Source organism: Canis lupus, chromosome 28 (assembly GCF_048164855.1).
Source record: "Canis lupus baileyi chromosome 28, mCanLup2.hap1, whole genome shotgun sequence".
NCBI classification, from domain to species: Eukaryota; Metazoa; Chordata; class Mammalia; order Carnivora; family Canidae; genus Canis; species Canis lupus.
The window spans coordinates 35581496-35598142 of record NC_132865.1 but is presented as its reverse complement, the minus strand read 5'-3'; the positions used below and the strand labels follow the sequence as shown (position 1 = coordinate 35598142).

The 16647-nt window shown below is 37.1% G+C and overlaps 1 protein-coding gene across 1 annotated transcript in view; it reads left to right on the top strand.

Moving 5' to 3' along the window:
* The window catches only part of LOC140620047 (lipoxygenase homology domain-containing protein 1-like), a 47476-nt gene that overhangs the window by 25989 nt on the left and 4840 nt on the right, over positions 1-16647 (top strand). The window contains exons 3-5 of the mRNA XM_072803813.1: positions 189-247; positions 1269-1313; positions 15499-15662. Coding sequence (XP_072659914.1) covers positions 189-247; positions 1269-1313; positions 15499-15662 — 268 coding nt within the window. The remainder of the gene's footprint in view (positions 1-188; positions 248-1268; positions 1314-15498; positions 15663-16647) is intronic.

Here is a 16647-nt window from a genome sequence, read left to right as displayed (position 1 = left end):
TAGTTGTGATATCATTCTTAGCACAATCATGAGTACATAGTAGATTGAATTGTTTGCCTTTATAAAAGCTATTTTTACCTTTTAATGTTCAAAATTAGTGCAGAACCAAGCTTATTATAAAAATTAAGAAAAGCAAAAATTAATTTTCTCTTCTTTTTTCTTCTCTCTTTTTTCTTTCTTTTCTTCAGATGGCTTCCTTTTATGTCTCAGGGCATAATTCATTCAGAAATTGAACTTTATCTTCAAGGTGAGGATCAATGAAAACTTCAGTAGAAGAAAATACAAGATGATTTTTTAAAAAAAGTTTTTATTTAAGTTCCATTTAGTTAATATACAATATAATATTAGTTTCAGGTGCACAATATGGCGAATTCAACACTTCCAATACATCACTTGGTGCCCATCATAGCAAGTGAAGTCCTTAATCCCTATCACCTATTTAACCCATCTTCCTTCCTACCACCTATCTGGTAACCATCAAGTTTGTTCTCTATAGTTAAGAATCTGTTTCTTGGTTTGTCTCTCTCTCTCTTTATGGAAACATCTCAAGTGTCCATCAACTGATGAACAAATAAAGAAGATGTGGTACACACACACACAATGACATATTAGAAGATGATTTTGATACAACTGTGTATCATGGAACATTCCATAGTTGCCCCCAGAATGTCCCTTTTGATACTTTACCCTTTGCATCAGATTTATTGTTTTTCCTCACAGTGAAAATAAAAGCACATATAAAGATGTGGCTTGGCAACATTATAAGCCCTGCTATCAGTTAAAAATCAACCTAAGAGAACTGGGGGTGGTGGAAGGGGAGGAGGGCGGGGGGTGGGAGTGAATGGGTGACGGGCACTGGGTGTTATTCTGTATGTTAGTAAATTGAACACCAATAAAAAAATAAATTAAAAAAAAAATAAAAAAAAATAAAATTAAAAAAAAAATCAACCTAAGGGTTTGCTATCATTAAAGAGGTTTTTTTTAAGATTGTATTTATTTATTTGAGGGTGGGGGGAGAATGAACATGAGTGAAGGGAAGGGGCAGGGGCAGAGGGAGAAGCAGGCTCCCTGCTTAGCAGTGGAGCTTGTGGGGCTTGACCCAGGACCCTGGGATCATGACCTGGCTGAAGGCAGACACTTAACTGACTGAGCCACCCAGTGCCCCATACTACCTACTATTAAAGCGTTAAATCACACTTCTTGTTCCCCCACTTGTAATGTCATCAGACAGATCTATTATTAACTGTACTTCACTTTTATTTTTGCAGAAATGCAAATAAATCGTCAACCTAAAATACAAGAGGAAGCAAATGGTAAATGTTGCCACTTTTCATCTTCTAATCATCTGAAATGATCTACTTCTGTTTCAAGATTACCTGTCATATACATTTTTTAGTATATTCTTATTGAGTTTAAGCTATTGATCAAAAAATATTTAAAATGAGTAAACAACAGGCATTATATTAATGTTTGATTTATAAAGAAACTAACATAAGCAACTTTAGCCCCAAATGTTTTTTTAACTTCAGTAATTTAAATAAATGGGTAAAATAATCATTTTCTAAATGATTAATTTTTATTAGTTGTCCTTTTTTAAAATTAATTTTGCATATTGGTTTTCAATTTTCCTTTTAAGTCTTTTGAGGTTAGCTTTTTCTATTAGATGTTCTTCAAATCAACCTGTAATCATGTTATTAATATATTTACATTTTAAGTCTGATCTGAATGAGATGGATAAATATAAATTACCAGTATGCATACCAAATTAACAAATATTTATGTTCCCCAAAATGTCTGCACTTGTGGCAAATTGAAACTAGGCAAGGGTCAATGCTCACATTATTATATTTATAAAGTCTTGTATTGATTAGAATGGCTACTGAGCTGCAAATATTATGTCCATTCTGATAACTAGCATTTGCATTTATTATATTAGAAATTGTATTTTGGCTTATATTTTACTTCTTGTTTTTTAGTTATTTATAGGGGATAGGCTGTACATGTGTCAGACTGTTAATATGGATGTAATTTTACTATTGTTCTAGAATCTCATAGTAATTTTAAGGGACCTCAAAAGTCCTATGTCTTACAGGAAGCCTGTAAGTGATAAAGCTTGAAATGGCACTCTAGGTAGGAAATTAACCATTAATCTCAGGATTTGATGGTTTATATATGAATAATATAGGCTAATAGTTTTGAGCTAAAGATTTTGAATAAGGCTGAAAATGTTGAGTGTCATTTGTTAATAATATTAACCATGTAATAAACATTAGTTATACCAAATATAATGAAGTTTCATTATATAGCAGCTGTGTTTACCATGGAGCTTGGTAGATATACTTTTTTAGTGTAATTTTAATTAAATAAATTATTATAAAATGTTTTCTTATAATTAATCATTTCTCTGGTTTTAGTCTATTTTTATAGTCTCTTTAAAATGTATTTTTTTATAGTACAAACACAGATTAATCACAGACCTTAGCTCATGGGACACTATCATTATTTGTCTGTGAATGATCCTCTTTTATTTTATTTCATTTTTTAAATTCTGAAGAATGCAATCTTTAACATTTCTTGGGATGTGATTCTAGAAATACATTAGTAGTTTAATAGTTTTATGAATAAGCTTGTTTATGGTGTGAAAGGAACCTTGGGAAGTTAAGTAGTCTAATCTGATGAGGCAGTGTTACATTGTAGTTAAAAGTGTTGAAGAGCAAATAGAAAGTAGATCAAGATGCTATTTCAGTTTAATCATAGAAAGGAAAAGAAGAAATCAACTGAGTTAATTTAATTTCATTTTGAGGTGATTAACAATAAATACAATTATGTACCATCATTAACTCCAGACCATATTTAATGAATTCCCACAATTATCTAAGACATGTTTCCCAAACTTGACACCTTATAAACATAAATATTTATAATTAATATAGGTGAAATCATTTACCATAGTAAAATTGCATTTCTGAATTTAGACTGAACTTGGTCATGAATAATATTTTTGACATACATTGCCGGATTGAATTGTCTAACAATTATCAGTGCCTTTTGTATAATGCTTATAGCTAGCCATTAAGGTAAGCCCTCTTTGAAATTCTAATAAATTTATATTAATTCTATAATAATAAATACATTAATTCTAATTCTAATAAATTTCACATACTTTTTGAACTGTGAAGACAGCCATATCATATGTGAATAATGACACCTTTTCTTGTCCTAAAATGCTATCTAGGTCTGTAGTACAATGTGGAGTAGAAACAGTAATGGCAACACTAATAGGGAACTCATACAGCATTTACTATGTGGGGTCTGAATGTTTTAGATATATTTACTTAATCCTCACAATAACCCATGGTGTATCATTATTCCATTTACAGATGATGAAACTAAAGGACACACATTTTTTTTTTAACTCACATAATGTCACACAGGTGGCAAGCAGCAGATTTAGAATTTGAATCCAAATTGTCTGACTCCAGAGTCTTTACTGTTCTTTAAAGGAACTTCTTCTAATTCTTCCTAGTCATTGAGAATGAATATATATTTGTATATGTATACATTATCTATGCCTTTCAATTCATTTTGTTGTGCTGTTTTTCTAGATGATTAGGCTGTATTTTTAAACCTTTAGCTTTTACCCTTTTTCCAGATGCAAGTGAAAGGATGTTTTTAACTCTCTGGGAAATTATTATTATTGTATATTATCCTTTAATAATTTTTTTAAATTTATTTTTTATTGGTGTTCAATTTACTAACATACAGAATAACACCCAGTGCCCGTCACCCATTCACTCCCACCCCCCGCCCTCCTCCCCTTCTACCACCCCTAGTTCGTTTCCCAGAGTTAGCAGTCTTTACGTTCTGTCTCCCTTTCTGATATTTCCCACACATTTCTTCCCCCTTCCCTTATATTCCTTTTCACTATTATTTATATTCCCCAAATGAATGAGAACATATAATGTTTGTCCTTCTCCGACTGGCTTACTTCACTCAGCATAATACCCTCCAGTTCCATCCACGTTGAAGCAAATGGTGGGTATTTGTCATTTCTAATAGCTGAGTAATATTCCATTGTATACATAAACCACATCTTCTTTAATAATTTTTTTCATGGGATGCCTGGGTGGCTGAGCGATTAAGTGTCTGCCTTTGGCTCAGGGCATGATCCGGGAGTCCCAGGATCGAGTCCCACATCAGGCTCCCTGCAAGGAGCCTGCTTCTCCCTCTGCCTATGTCTCTGCCTCTCTCCATGTCTCTCATGAATAAATAAATAAAATCCTTTAAAAAATGATAATAATTTTTTTCACTTAGAACCTTTGTGGAGACAAATCAGGTTTCTATGAGGCTTCCTTTGATGTTGATTATTTGGAGCCCAACCTTTCACTAAGGGTGTAGACCCTTTTGGCTTACTTCAAATGTGTCAGGTCCAGCTCCGAGCCTTGTGTGGCTGCAGCCTCCCATCCCCTGGCTGGGAGTATTGACGTTTACAGGTGCCGCTCCAGTCTTCCTGAGTGCCGACTACTCACCACTTTTGCTGATGGCCCCTATTTCTTCTTCTTATTATTATTATTATTTAGCAGTGAGGAATTTTTCTTTCTTAGAAATGAAATAATGTATTAAAAGTTTGTTTTTGCTTTTCAGTTTGCCCAGAATTTAGTGGTATTATAGTTACAGGGCTTTAAAAATATCATCACAAGAAACTGGCTCAGAAGTATCAGAAACTTGTCTTAAGTCAAATGGTTAGTGGCTGGAAGAACTGGTATTAGAATCCAGCTCTTAAGCATTATAGAAAACTACTTCACTTTAAATAACTGAGCTTCCTCCACATTCTCAAGGGTTTCTGACTTGAGGGACTGTAAAATTCTTGGAGCACTTATGTATTTATTTATAGGCAGTGCCAACTCTTTGCAGCATGATTATTAGCAACTTGGTGGATTATTTGGTAAAAAGATTATTAAAATATCTTCTCTCTCCTCTCAATTATATTTTCTTTACATGTTTTACAGGTCTTTTTTAAAATTTAATTTATTTATTCATGAGAGACAGAGAGAGAGAGAGGCAGAGGGAGAAGCAGGTTCCATGCAGGGAGCCTGACACAGGACTCGATCCCTGGTCTCCAGGATCACACCTCGGGCTGCAGGCAGCGCTAAACCACTGTGCCACCTAGGCTGCCCTGTTTTGTAGGTCTTACTATCCATAGTGTCTGCCCCAGGAAAGAAACTGAAATTTAATTATTGAATTCAACATAATTAATATAAACTTTTTTCCTTTTTTTAAATAAACTTTTATAACATCATCATGCACGCATTACAAATCAAGTGTAGATGGTTTTGAATTGCCCCCCACTGTGATCATTTATGGCACATTGTTTTTGTAGTTGTGTGGATAATGAAGTGACCACCTGCTCCTGTGTTGGAACCTTCTACCTGTTTAGTCAGTCTTGCTTCCTGGATAGCAAGACATGCTGTGGGTACCTGAGAACCTGGGTAGGCCTGAGGTGTTGGTGTCCTGGATAAGTGCCCTCGATGTGTGCAGCTGAGATGCCAGAGACACCATCTCTGGGATTGCCTCGTCAGTCCCAACATACATTGCCTGAAATTTGGTTAACAAATTCCAGTGTGGCTAAATGGGAAAAGAGAAGTCAGCCTGGGAACAAGTTTGGAACCAAAAGGAAGAAGATGCGCTCACAGGAATTATCATCAGAGGCCAGATATGCTGTGACTTACTATTTGGTAAGTCTGTTTGACATGGCTCTGCCAGGAAGAGTTAAGTGAGCAAACAGGGAGACAATGCAGTGCTTCCCATACCCCCTGCTTGGCTTTTGCCTCATGTTTCTCCTGACAGTAAATGGCCATTGTTTGGATAGTCATTCATGCTGCATTTATTCTAGAATATTGGTTCGTATCTCTTCCTGACTGAGACAAAATACCCATAATTCAACACAGTAATTGAATATAATGGGGTTGACACTAAAACAATAATATGATCTCAGTATCTTCAGAATATCCAACAGATATGCAGACATATTGCCACAAAGAGCCTATTAACCAATTTGTATTTGAAGATAATTCACAAAAAGCATAGTACAGTTTGGGGTGAAATAGGATTAATCAAGTGGTTCTTACATAATCTGAGGCAAGGTTTCTCAACCTTGAAACTATTGACAGTTTTGGCTGGATGCTTCTTTGTTGTGGGGAATTGTCAAGTATACCATAGGATGTTTAGCAGTATCCCTGAACCTCTACCCACTAGGTGCTAATAATACTCAGCCACTAGTTGTGACCATGAAAAATGTCTTCAGGTTTTACCAGTGTTCCCTGGGTGGAGAAATTACCCCCAGTTACAGACCACTGACCTAGAGAATCGTGGTTCTGTTGGAAAAGGGGACTGGGGAGTTGGGATGTGCAAGTCTGGAAAGGTAGATGTGGCTGACTATATTTGCTAAAATGCTGTAACTATGTTTCCTGTCCCATGAACTCTTCCAGAACCTTGCCAATTCCCCATAAAAAAGGTGGAACCAACTTAGGCAGACCTTTGAGACTGTCTCAACTAAGAGCGTGGAACAGAAGTCATGCTATGTGATGTTCCTGCCATGTACTAGTAGGTCAAAATATGTGATGGTGCTTCTGCCTGGCGCTCTCTCTGGGGATGTTTCTTCTTGGAGCCCAGCCATCATGCTGTGAGAAAGTCCAGACCACATGGACAGGTCTACATAAAGAGGCACAAAGGGTGTTGCCCCAAGCCCTGTCTGAACTTGCAGCCAGCACCAACTTGCCAGTCACATGAGAGAGCAATCTTGAAGATGGATCCCTCTGTCTGCTGTTGAGCCACCCCTGTCGATGCTGGGTAGAACAGAGATGAACTTTCTCTGCCAACTCTGTCTCAGATTGCAGATTCATTGGCCAAAGAATTAATTAATTATTGCTGACTAAAGCCATTCAGTTTTCGGATTTGTTATTCAGCAATAGATAACTGCAGCAGTAGAATTGGTAGAGGGTAGTTCATGTAGACTGCATATGTAGGTCAAGACTTGAATTCCATAATTGAGGACCATGTGTTGCTATCCTAATGATACCAGTGATGTGGTTCTGAAGGTAGGTTTACCTAGTAGGTTGCTTGGAAGCTAGAGCATGAAGTACTTGAGAGTTGTTAGCAAATATTCAAAGAGAGGCAAGCTAAGCTAGAAGCCCTGGTAAGGTGGATAATCAGTAGAGGCATGGAGAGATCAAGCAGCAAGCATGAAGGATACACTTGAGGAGAATTTGGCATAAGGACAAGGCATAAATACCACTGGATGAGAATCTGTCATCCAAGTTGAGGATGGTCACAGGGAAGCTGGGGCATCCCAAAGGAGCTTGACATTTAGCCACCATACTATTGCCCCTGTCAAAAATAAACATTTAAAGTGGAGTTGAATATACTAAACAGAGAGGCAGAGGATTCACAGTAAACTGTAGTAAACAGTAGTCAACCTAACTAACAGAGATATATGACAAGCTCCAACATGCAGGCTACTGAGCATCCTGGTTAATAGTGCAGATTCTAAATCTTGACTGCACCACTTATTCACTACATAGCTTGGGGAATTCACTGAATTTCTTTGTGCCTCAGTTCTTTCTTATAAAATGGACACAATAATAGAAAACATTAAAGTTGCTGTGAGGATTAGGTAAAAATAATATCTATAAAACATTTATTTAGCCAATCAGTGGAAATGTTTAAAATACATTTCCCTTGTGATAAAAGATGTCAAGGTCTTGAGCATCCAGTGGCAGGCAGTCTCATTGCACAAGTAGTTAGGCTGGAGCTGGCAACATGCCACATGGCCAGGAAGTATCTCTATTGCTGTTTCTTCTTTATTCAGACCTGTAAACTGGGGTGTCCTTTACCATGTCATACAGCAATAAGTAATAAACAAAACCATAGAAGTGAGAAACCATTTACCCTAAACCAATATCAATATATAAAATATATAATAGATTTACTTCTGATAGTGTTTTATGTTTGTTTTCCAGACTTAAAGTGAAGAAAATTGAGTATTGTTTGAAACTGTTTTATTCCAGAAAGCATAACTGTTTCTAATTCTGTATCAAATTTATCCTAACTCCTGTAGTAGTGAGCACATAATTTCTCTTTTGCTTTGTATGTATAATAGGATTAATGGTATTTGTCTCTGGGAAGAATAAAAATATTTGTAAAGTACTGAAAATTTTTTTTTAAAAATCTCATGATCCTCTTATCAGGTTGTATTTTGAAGGATTTGTGAGTTTATATACATAGAATTGTTTGGAGATAAAATTATCAAAAATTAGGTAAAAGTAATAATTTGTTTATAATATCTTTGCCAAATCTCATTGAAATATATTTACATGCCCTTCAAAATTTGGGTGATACAAGGTCAATATTGTTTCTATTATCTTTGTGCTAATAACAAGACTGATTATGAGGCAAATAACAATGTCCTTGTCCTATGTACAAAAGTGTCCTTAATGACAAATAATCAGAAGGACTTATTCTTTGTTGAGAAACAGTTCTGTATTGTGCTAAAGTATTCTTTCTTAAAAAAGATTTTATTTATTTATTCATGAGAGACGGGGCGGGGGGGGGGGGGCGGAGGGCAGAGGGAGAAGCAGGCTCCATGCAGGGAACCTGATGTTGGACTTGATCCTGGGACTCCAGGATCATGCCCTGGGCCAAAGGCAGGTGCTAAACTGCTGAGCCACCCAGGGATCCTCTGCTAAAGTATTCTTTTTTTTTTTTTTTAAAGATTTTATTTATTTATTCATGAGAAACGAGAGAGAGAGAGAGAGAGAGAGAGAGAGGCGGAGACACAGGCAGAGGGAGAAGCAGGTTCCATTCAGGGAGCCTGATGTGGGACTCCATCCCGAGACTCCAGGATCATGCCCTGGGCCGAAGGCGGGTGCTAAACCGCTGAGCCACTCAGGGATCCCCAGTATTCTTAATGCCTTACATATACTTTCTCACACATGCAGTTTTTATTTTTAAAAATATTTCCTTTTTAAAGAAAGATTTTATTTATTTATTCATCAAAGACACAGAGAGAGAGGCAGAAACATAGGCAGAGGGAGAAGTAAGGCTCCTTATGGGGAGCCAGATGTGGGACTAGATCCCAGGACCCCGGGATTATGACTTGAGCCAAAGGCAGATGCTCAACCACTGAGCCATCCAGGTGCCCCTATTTATCAAAATATTTAATGGCTCCCTAAACATTTTATAAATTGCTTACTCTTTCATTTTTTTTTTTTTGCAAGCCTACTCTGTGCTAAGTATTGTACTAGGTGCTGGGATATAGAGACCTGTAAGACCAAAACTTGCCCTTTGAGGGACTTATAGTCTGGGTGGGTAGGTAGGGTCAGAGGACCAAGGGGATGGAACCTGTTTGTGTATCTCAGGGTCCAACAGAGATATGGAGAGAAGGGTTCATTCTAGTTACTGGAAGGGGTGTCTGGAAATGCTTCCTGCAGGAAGCGACTTTCAAGCAAAGCCCTGGAGGGAAAAGGAAAAGGCCCTTCAAGATAGCTGAAGGATGGTGTGTGAGTAGCTGTGTGAGAGAGATTTCAGAGGGGCCAGCGGCTGCTTTGTAAGCATGCTGTGAACAGGGGGTATTGATGTTATGAACAGAATTAAGCATTTGACAGACATGGAAATCTATTAACAATGTAAAAATATCACCATGAATGTAAAGATAGAGAAAGTTTTATTTGTTCTGACCTCTCTCAAGGAGCAAAGGGAATGTAGGTAGAAGGAATTCTTGGATTCATCACCTGCAGTCTGAGGTGCCTCACAGGGCTTTGTGAGAGGGCAGATCTGGTTAACTTTAGGGTTTTTGTTCCCCTGAATCACCTGCAGCTCTCCTCCATCTTTCCTTGCCACATGCTCAACCTCTCTCCCAAGTAAGAGCCAAGCACATGCTCCAGGATGCATAGTGGCATTGTTCTTCTTGGGCCATCTCAATCTACCTGTGATTGTAATCAGAGCAGTGGGAAGTTGCAATCTGCAGAGGTGTATTAAGTTTTGTCACTCTCACTGCATCTTATTGTGTCCTGCTCTGTTAAGGTAAGTGTCAGGGGACTATGCTTACTGTCTGGTGCATCATCAGGCAAAGCATGCCCGTCCCATAGTTTTTACTGTGCATTATGATGACTTAATGTACTTTGGGGAGTTTTTTCCTCAGTATGCTGACCTAACAATTACATGGTCAGAGCTTAATATACATGCATCCTCCTTATATTTCTTTGAGTATTCAGTGAGTAGTTGCCAGGTAACTGAATATGTGTCTAGACACAGATGTTTCTATATTCAACAATAGGGTCAATTCTCTGAGCTACAAAGGCAAATGCGTGTAACCCCTGTAACAGAATACACAGAATAAGGTAAAAATAAATTGTTAAGAGCCAAGGAAGGGATATTGAACTTGACTGGCTATTGGGATTTTGCTCATGAAAATAACTCACTCATGCCTTCCTGAAAATAAACCTCCAATTAATAAGAAAACTCTGTGAAGGAAACAGTTAACAGTAGACGGGCAATCTATTAAAAAAAAAAAGACCTGCAATCTATTTTCCCCCCCTTTTCCTAGGAAATGAAGGAGATGCCTTCAGTCAGATCCCCCTGAATACATGCTAAGAATAAGACCTCCTGGTAGAAGCACTAATGGTATTTATAAGTGGAAAGGTAACAGAGAGCTCTTACCTGTGAAATGCTTTCAACAGCTCTTCCAGTTTTCCCTTGCTTTATAAGACACCACCCCGAAACTTAGTGGCTTAAAACAATAATTGATTACTGTCTTTCACTTTTCAGTGGGTTGATGTGGCTTAGCCAGGTGATTCTTGCTCAGAAGCTTCCGTGATTTTAGTCTGATAGTACCTCATTGACACAGATATCTGAAGCTGTGGATAGCTGGATTTCCAAGATGAGTCACTCATTCTACCGGTTGATGACACTGGGAGCTCAGCTAGAGTTACCTTCCTGCATGAGGCCTTCCCATGTGCCTTAGGTTTTCATAGCACAACTTCTGGGGTCCAAGAGGGAGTGTCTTGAGAGAGCATTCTAACAAACTTAGACCAACCTAGATTCAGATGTCCCAGAACGTCACTTTTCTGTATTGGCCTGGGAAGCCCAGATTCAATCGGGGAAAATAGACTCTACCTCTTAATAGAGAGGAAAAATGATCACTTTGCAAAAGGGCAAGTAAGTTGGGAGAGATCAGTAAGACCTTTAAATAATGCAGTCTGTCACAGAAGATTATGCCTGTCTAGATTGCCTGTTGTGAATAATTCTGGTATTTATGGAGTGATGGAGGCATGACTGGAGACTAGGATGTAAACTAGGAAATCAATGGGGTTTGATAGCTATGCTTACATTGTTTAAATCTCACATGTTAAGTTTGAACCAGCACATGTTCTAATGCAGGCTGGAGAAAAATGTCCTACATTTTTGAGTTATATCAATCATACAGAGCAGGAGTCAGCAAAATTTTATGATGAAGGGCCACATAATATGCATCTTAGGCTTTGGTGGCCATATGGTCTCTGTTGCAACTACTCAACTCTGCTGTTGTAGCACAAAAGCACCCATGGAAAATATATAAGCAAATGAGTGTGGATGTGTTCCAGTGAAACTAATTATAAAAACAGGTGGCACGCTGGGTTTGGCCAGTGGGCATGCATTTACCAACCCCTGGTTCATGATCTCTCCAAAGGAAGAATGCTTGGCCTATGGCTTGCTAGTGAATGATCAGTAAATTTGGTATTAGGTAAGATTTACAAACTGTCAAGTCTGGTTTCATAATTTGACTCTCATGGTCCCATAGAGAGCTTCTTGAATATCTATCACAATGCTTTTACATAATTTGGACCCTTAATACTTGTAAATCAGCTGGTCAACAAATATTAATTGAATTCCAGTTGTTGGCATAGCATCATATACTGAAGTTCAGGATTTTCTAGTTCAGTTTTATCTATACTAATTGCACTTAGCTACATTAGAATAGCAATGACAGAACACATACTTTCCATTGTTCAAGTGGAAGCTACTGTTAAAACTTACTTTTGTTATGATGAGAAATTTAAATGTATTGTTGGGTTATTTGGAGATCATAGAGTATATCTAGTCTAGTTAAACATTTTTTTTAACCAAAAGAAAAATAAGCCTCCTAAGACATAGTCTCCAAGAAAAATTTGCTTTTTTCTATAGCAGGATTTCTTCAAATGGAGACAACTATTATAGTTATAGTATCTTTCCAAATTTAAGCTTTGAGAGCCAATGAAAAGAGAATAAAATGGGACAGTCTGAGGTAGATTCTCGGTAATGGCTTATTGCATAGTCAAACAAACTTGTTTTAAACATGGCCAACATGCACATGAGAAAATGCTCTGCATCACTTGCCATCAGGGAAATACAAATCAAAACCACAATGAGATCCCACCTCACACCAGTGAGAATGGGGAAAATTAACAAGGCAGGAAACCACAAATGTTGGAGAGGATGCGGAGAAAAGGGAGCCCTCTTACACTGTTGGTGGGAATGTGAACTGGTGCAGCCACTCTGGAAAACTGTGTGGAGGTTCCTCAAAGAGTTAAAAATACACCTGCCCTACGACCCAGCAACTGCACTGCTGGGGATTTACTCCAAAGATACAAATGCAATGAAACGCCGGGACACCTGCACCCCGATGTTTCTAGCAGCAATATCCACAATAGCCAAACTGTGGAAGGAGCCTCGGTGTCCATCGAAAGATGAATGGATAAAGAAGATGTGGTCTCTGTATACAATGGAATATTCCTCAGCCATTAGAAATTACAAATACCCACCATTTGCTTCGAGGTGGATGGAACTGGAGGGTATTATGCTGAGTGAAATAAGTCAATCGGAGAAGGACAAACATTATATGTTCTCATTCATTTGGGGAATATAAATAATAGTGAAAGGGAATATAAGGGAAGGGGGAAGAAATATGTGGGAAATATCAGAAAGGGAGACAGAACATGAAGACTCCTAACTCTGGGAAAGGAACTAGGGGTAGTGGAAGGGGAGGAGGGCGGGGGGGTGGAGGTGACTGGGTGGCAGGCACTGAGGGGGGCACTTGAAGGGATGAGCACTGGGTGTTATTCTGTATGTAGGTAAATTGAACACCAATAAAAAATAAATTTATTATAAAAAAATAAACCTTTAAAAACACTGGTAAATATAAGATAAATATGTAGATATCAGTATCATGGCATTTTCTTTGGGAGCTTTGAGTTAATAGAAATGATTTTCTAAAGGATTTAACAGATTACAGTATTTTGGGGTATAAGTCCTTGGGGGTTCAACAGAGAGCAGCTAGCTATAAGAGAGAAAAGAGAGACTATCTGAACTCATGTTCTTTGTTTTTGTTTTTGGTAAAGATAGTTTAACAATAGAAAATTACAAAACTAAAAACTTGTAATTGTGACACATAATAAGAGCTACAAAAACTATACAGGCATTTTTAGCTCTGATAAAAATAAACTTTCGCAGGATAATGGAACTTTTAATTTAAATATAGACTCAGATTGTTCCTCTATGATATTTTCTACAAATGTTTCTATTCATATTTTAGATAGTGAAATATTCTTAGAGACGCTAAATGATCATATTTTAAAAGTATACTATAGGAAATACTGGAATAATTTTTTTCCAATGCTAGTAAAGAAAATCATGCTGAGAATAATGACAATTTAAAAGATCACCACAGAAGACATCACTGGTTACTCCACTTTTAAATCCCATGTTGTGGTGACATGGTAATTTCAAAAGGAAAGAACATAAGAGTACGATATAAATCAATGGCTTGTTGCTCTTTGTCTCTGTTGTAGTAAACAAGGTATCTTAGCTAATATGCAAACTCATTTGTGTCCCTCTTCCCATGATAGCATGGTACAAAAAGCCCAGGGCAGGTCCAGATGGCAGGGGAAGGAGATAAAGATGAGAGAGGAAAGAAGATCTAAAAATAGGAAAAGAGATGTTTTAACTTCCTGAATTATGCATTGAAACAGAGGTGGAAGGCTTTCTATAAGAATTAATACCGTGATAGGTTTCTCAATGGGATTATAGTTTGAAATTTTCATGTTTTCTGTTTTCTCACTGAAAATGAACTGAAATTCCATAAAGTAAACTTGCTACAGGGTGGAAGTTGCAGAGTGCACTCCTGTGAATTGTGCCCCTCCTTTGGCATTTTGATACTGAGGCTGAAATTCCATCCTAACAAATGTGACGTTATGCAAAATCTATTTAATGCAAGTTTTGTCAGACTGATTAGAGATGTTCCAGTGATCTTTGTGGGTGGATTGGGGTCTGGGGAAAGTGATATTATATGCTAAAAGGAAAGATAACCTCTTAGTGGAGGACTTATTGAGAACTCAGATATTCAGAATGGTGGTGGTCTTCATCACCTTGTGAAAATGTAATAAATATTCACAAGGCAATATGTGTTTATGGAGGCTTTGAAAATAACAACAAAGACCTCTTTAAATTGCTCTTGCAGTTTGGAGATTAGGTGTTGATGAGTAGAGATGCACGCCCTACAGAGAGTTCTAGCAGACAGGGCTCTGTCCTTTGTTACTCTTGACTATATGTTTGCTCAGGTGAGAGGATTTCACTGCTTTGGGGTTGATGGTGTCATTTTCCAAAGTGCACCAAATGATTAAATAAATGCTACTTCTATTTGTTTCCTCAACTAAACCAATCATAGGATAAGTTGTAGATCTTAAAACATATTTTCTGTCATGCTCTGCTTGTCTCAGTCTTCCTGTGCTTCCAGTATCACTGTGGCAGGAAGCTCAATGATCCATTCTGCTTGTACAACACATGGTCTTTCTCTGTTTCAAATGCATCTTTTCTTCATCTTCCCCCTCCCAAACTCTCCCAATTCTGTCAGGCCCTACATACAATATTTTACTCCTTACTTGTTGGTTCATTTCAATCCTTAGGGGACTCCAGCAATTTGTCTTAAAAATTTTTTTAGCTCTTTTTGCATTGTCTTTAAGTTTTCCATATCCTCACCACTATTCTGCTAGGATCACCAAACTATACCAACCCCAGCTTGACAAGGCTATTCCGTAGTACAGATAATGCCTTAATGTTGGGATATCAATATGTCTGTCATCAGTTCCCACCCAAAGATTTGACAGTGATGCACGAATAAACTCCTAAATCTTCCAGCCAAATGCCTAGTGCTAAATGCTTCCAATTCAGTGTTTTTCCTCCCAAATATCTGCTATCCTAAAAAACTTACTGCTTATTTGCTTTGTAATTAAAATGATCTATTATTTCTGAGACTTTTCCACATGCTAGCTTCCAAAAGGGAATCCATGAATAGCAGTTATTTTAATACTTCTTGATTCCACAAATTATTCATTTCATAACTAAGTAGGTTAGGTGGAATTCTTCATTTCCTATTAGTAATATGATTTTCTTCCACAGTTTTATATTAATTTCCTTTTTCCTCTGCAGAAGGAGATTGGAAGGTGACTGTTGTCACTGGGGATCTTGAAAATGCCAGCACCACAGCGACAGTATCCCTTTACGTCTATGGAGAAGCAACATGTTTGGGTCCTATTATTTTGGGATCTGGGAAATACCAGCTGTTTAACTCTAATAGTGCAGATATATTCAAGGTAAAATTGATATGCTATAACTTGCTTGCTAAGATATATTATGATTTACATTTCCTAAGATGGAATAGAAAGGTTTTGTTTTGATATTGTTTTTGTATTACATTTTCTTGGTAGACATGAACTCTTTAGTCCTAAGGGGTAATAGAAATAAAGAGGTAAACAGGAATAATAGCAGGAGTATAAGATTTTTTGTTTCTTCATTTTTTTATATAAAGGTAACAAAACATATGAACTTTAGAAAATTTAAAAAATGAGAGTGGAAAACTTTACTCCTAATTCTGCTGTCAAGCCAAATATTTCTGCTACTGAATACCTTTTCTAGTCCTTGTCCATATCCACGGAGTATAATGCTATGATAGAGAGGTGTTACAGACTAATGGCTAAGACACAGTCTGGGGAGGCAGATGGCCAAGATTCAAACGTTGACTTTACCACTTACTAGCATGGTGACCTTGGCAACTGCTCAATAATGTTTACCTCAAAGGGTTATCACGAAGTTTAAATAAATTAATGTATGTAAAGTGTTTGGTGCAGTGCCTGAAAAACTCAATAGATGTTTGCTCTTAATATTGTAGGACATGAGCAATTCTGTAGCCCCTTATTTATGCAACGAGCTACATATTCTTCTGAAGTATAATCTTTATTGATTAAATGTGAATATATGAAATTTACTGCATTCTATAGTTGTTGATACTATTGGACATTTAAATGACTTTTAGTTTTTACTATTATAAATAGTTCCATAATGAATGTATTTTTAATCTTAGTTTCTTCTTTTTTTTTTTTTTCTAAACAAAGCTATTTCCTTATGACAAATTCTGAGAGGTAGGATTACTCTTGATCCATTCTAACAAAGTGCTTTTAAAAGTGTCTAATTTATAGCACAGTGCCTAGCAGGACATAGTAAGCAATTGGTAAACTTTAGTTGTTATTAAATCATTACTACACACCCCAAGTCATGGTATCTATTTCTGCCATACATAGT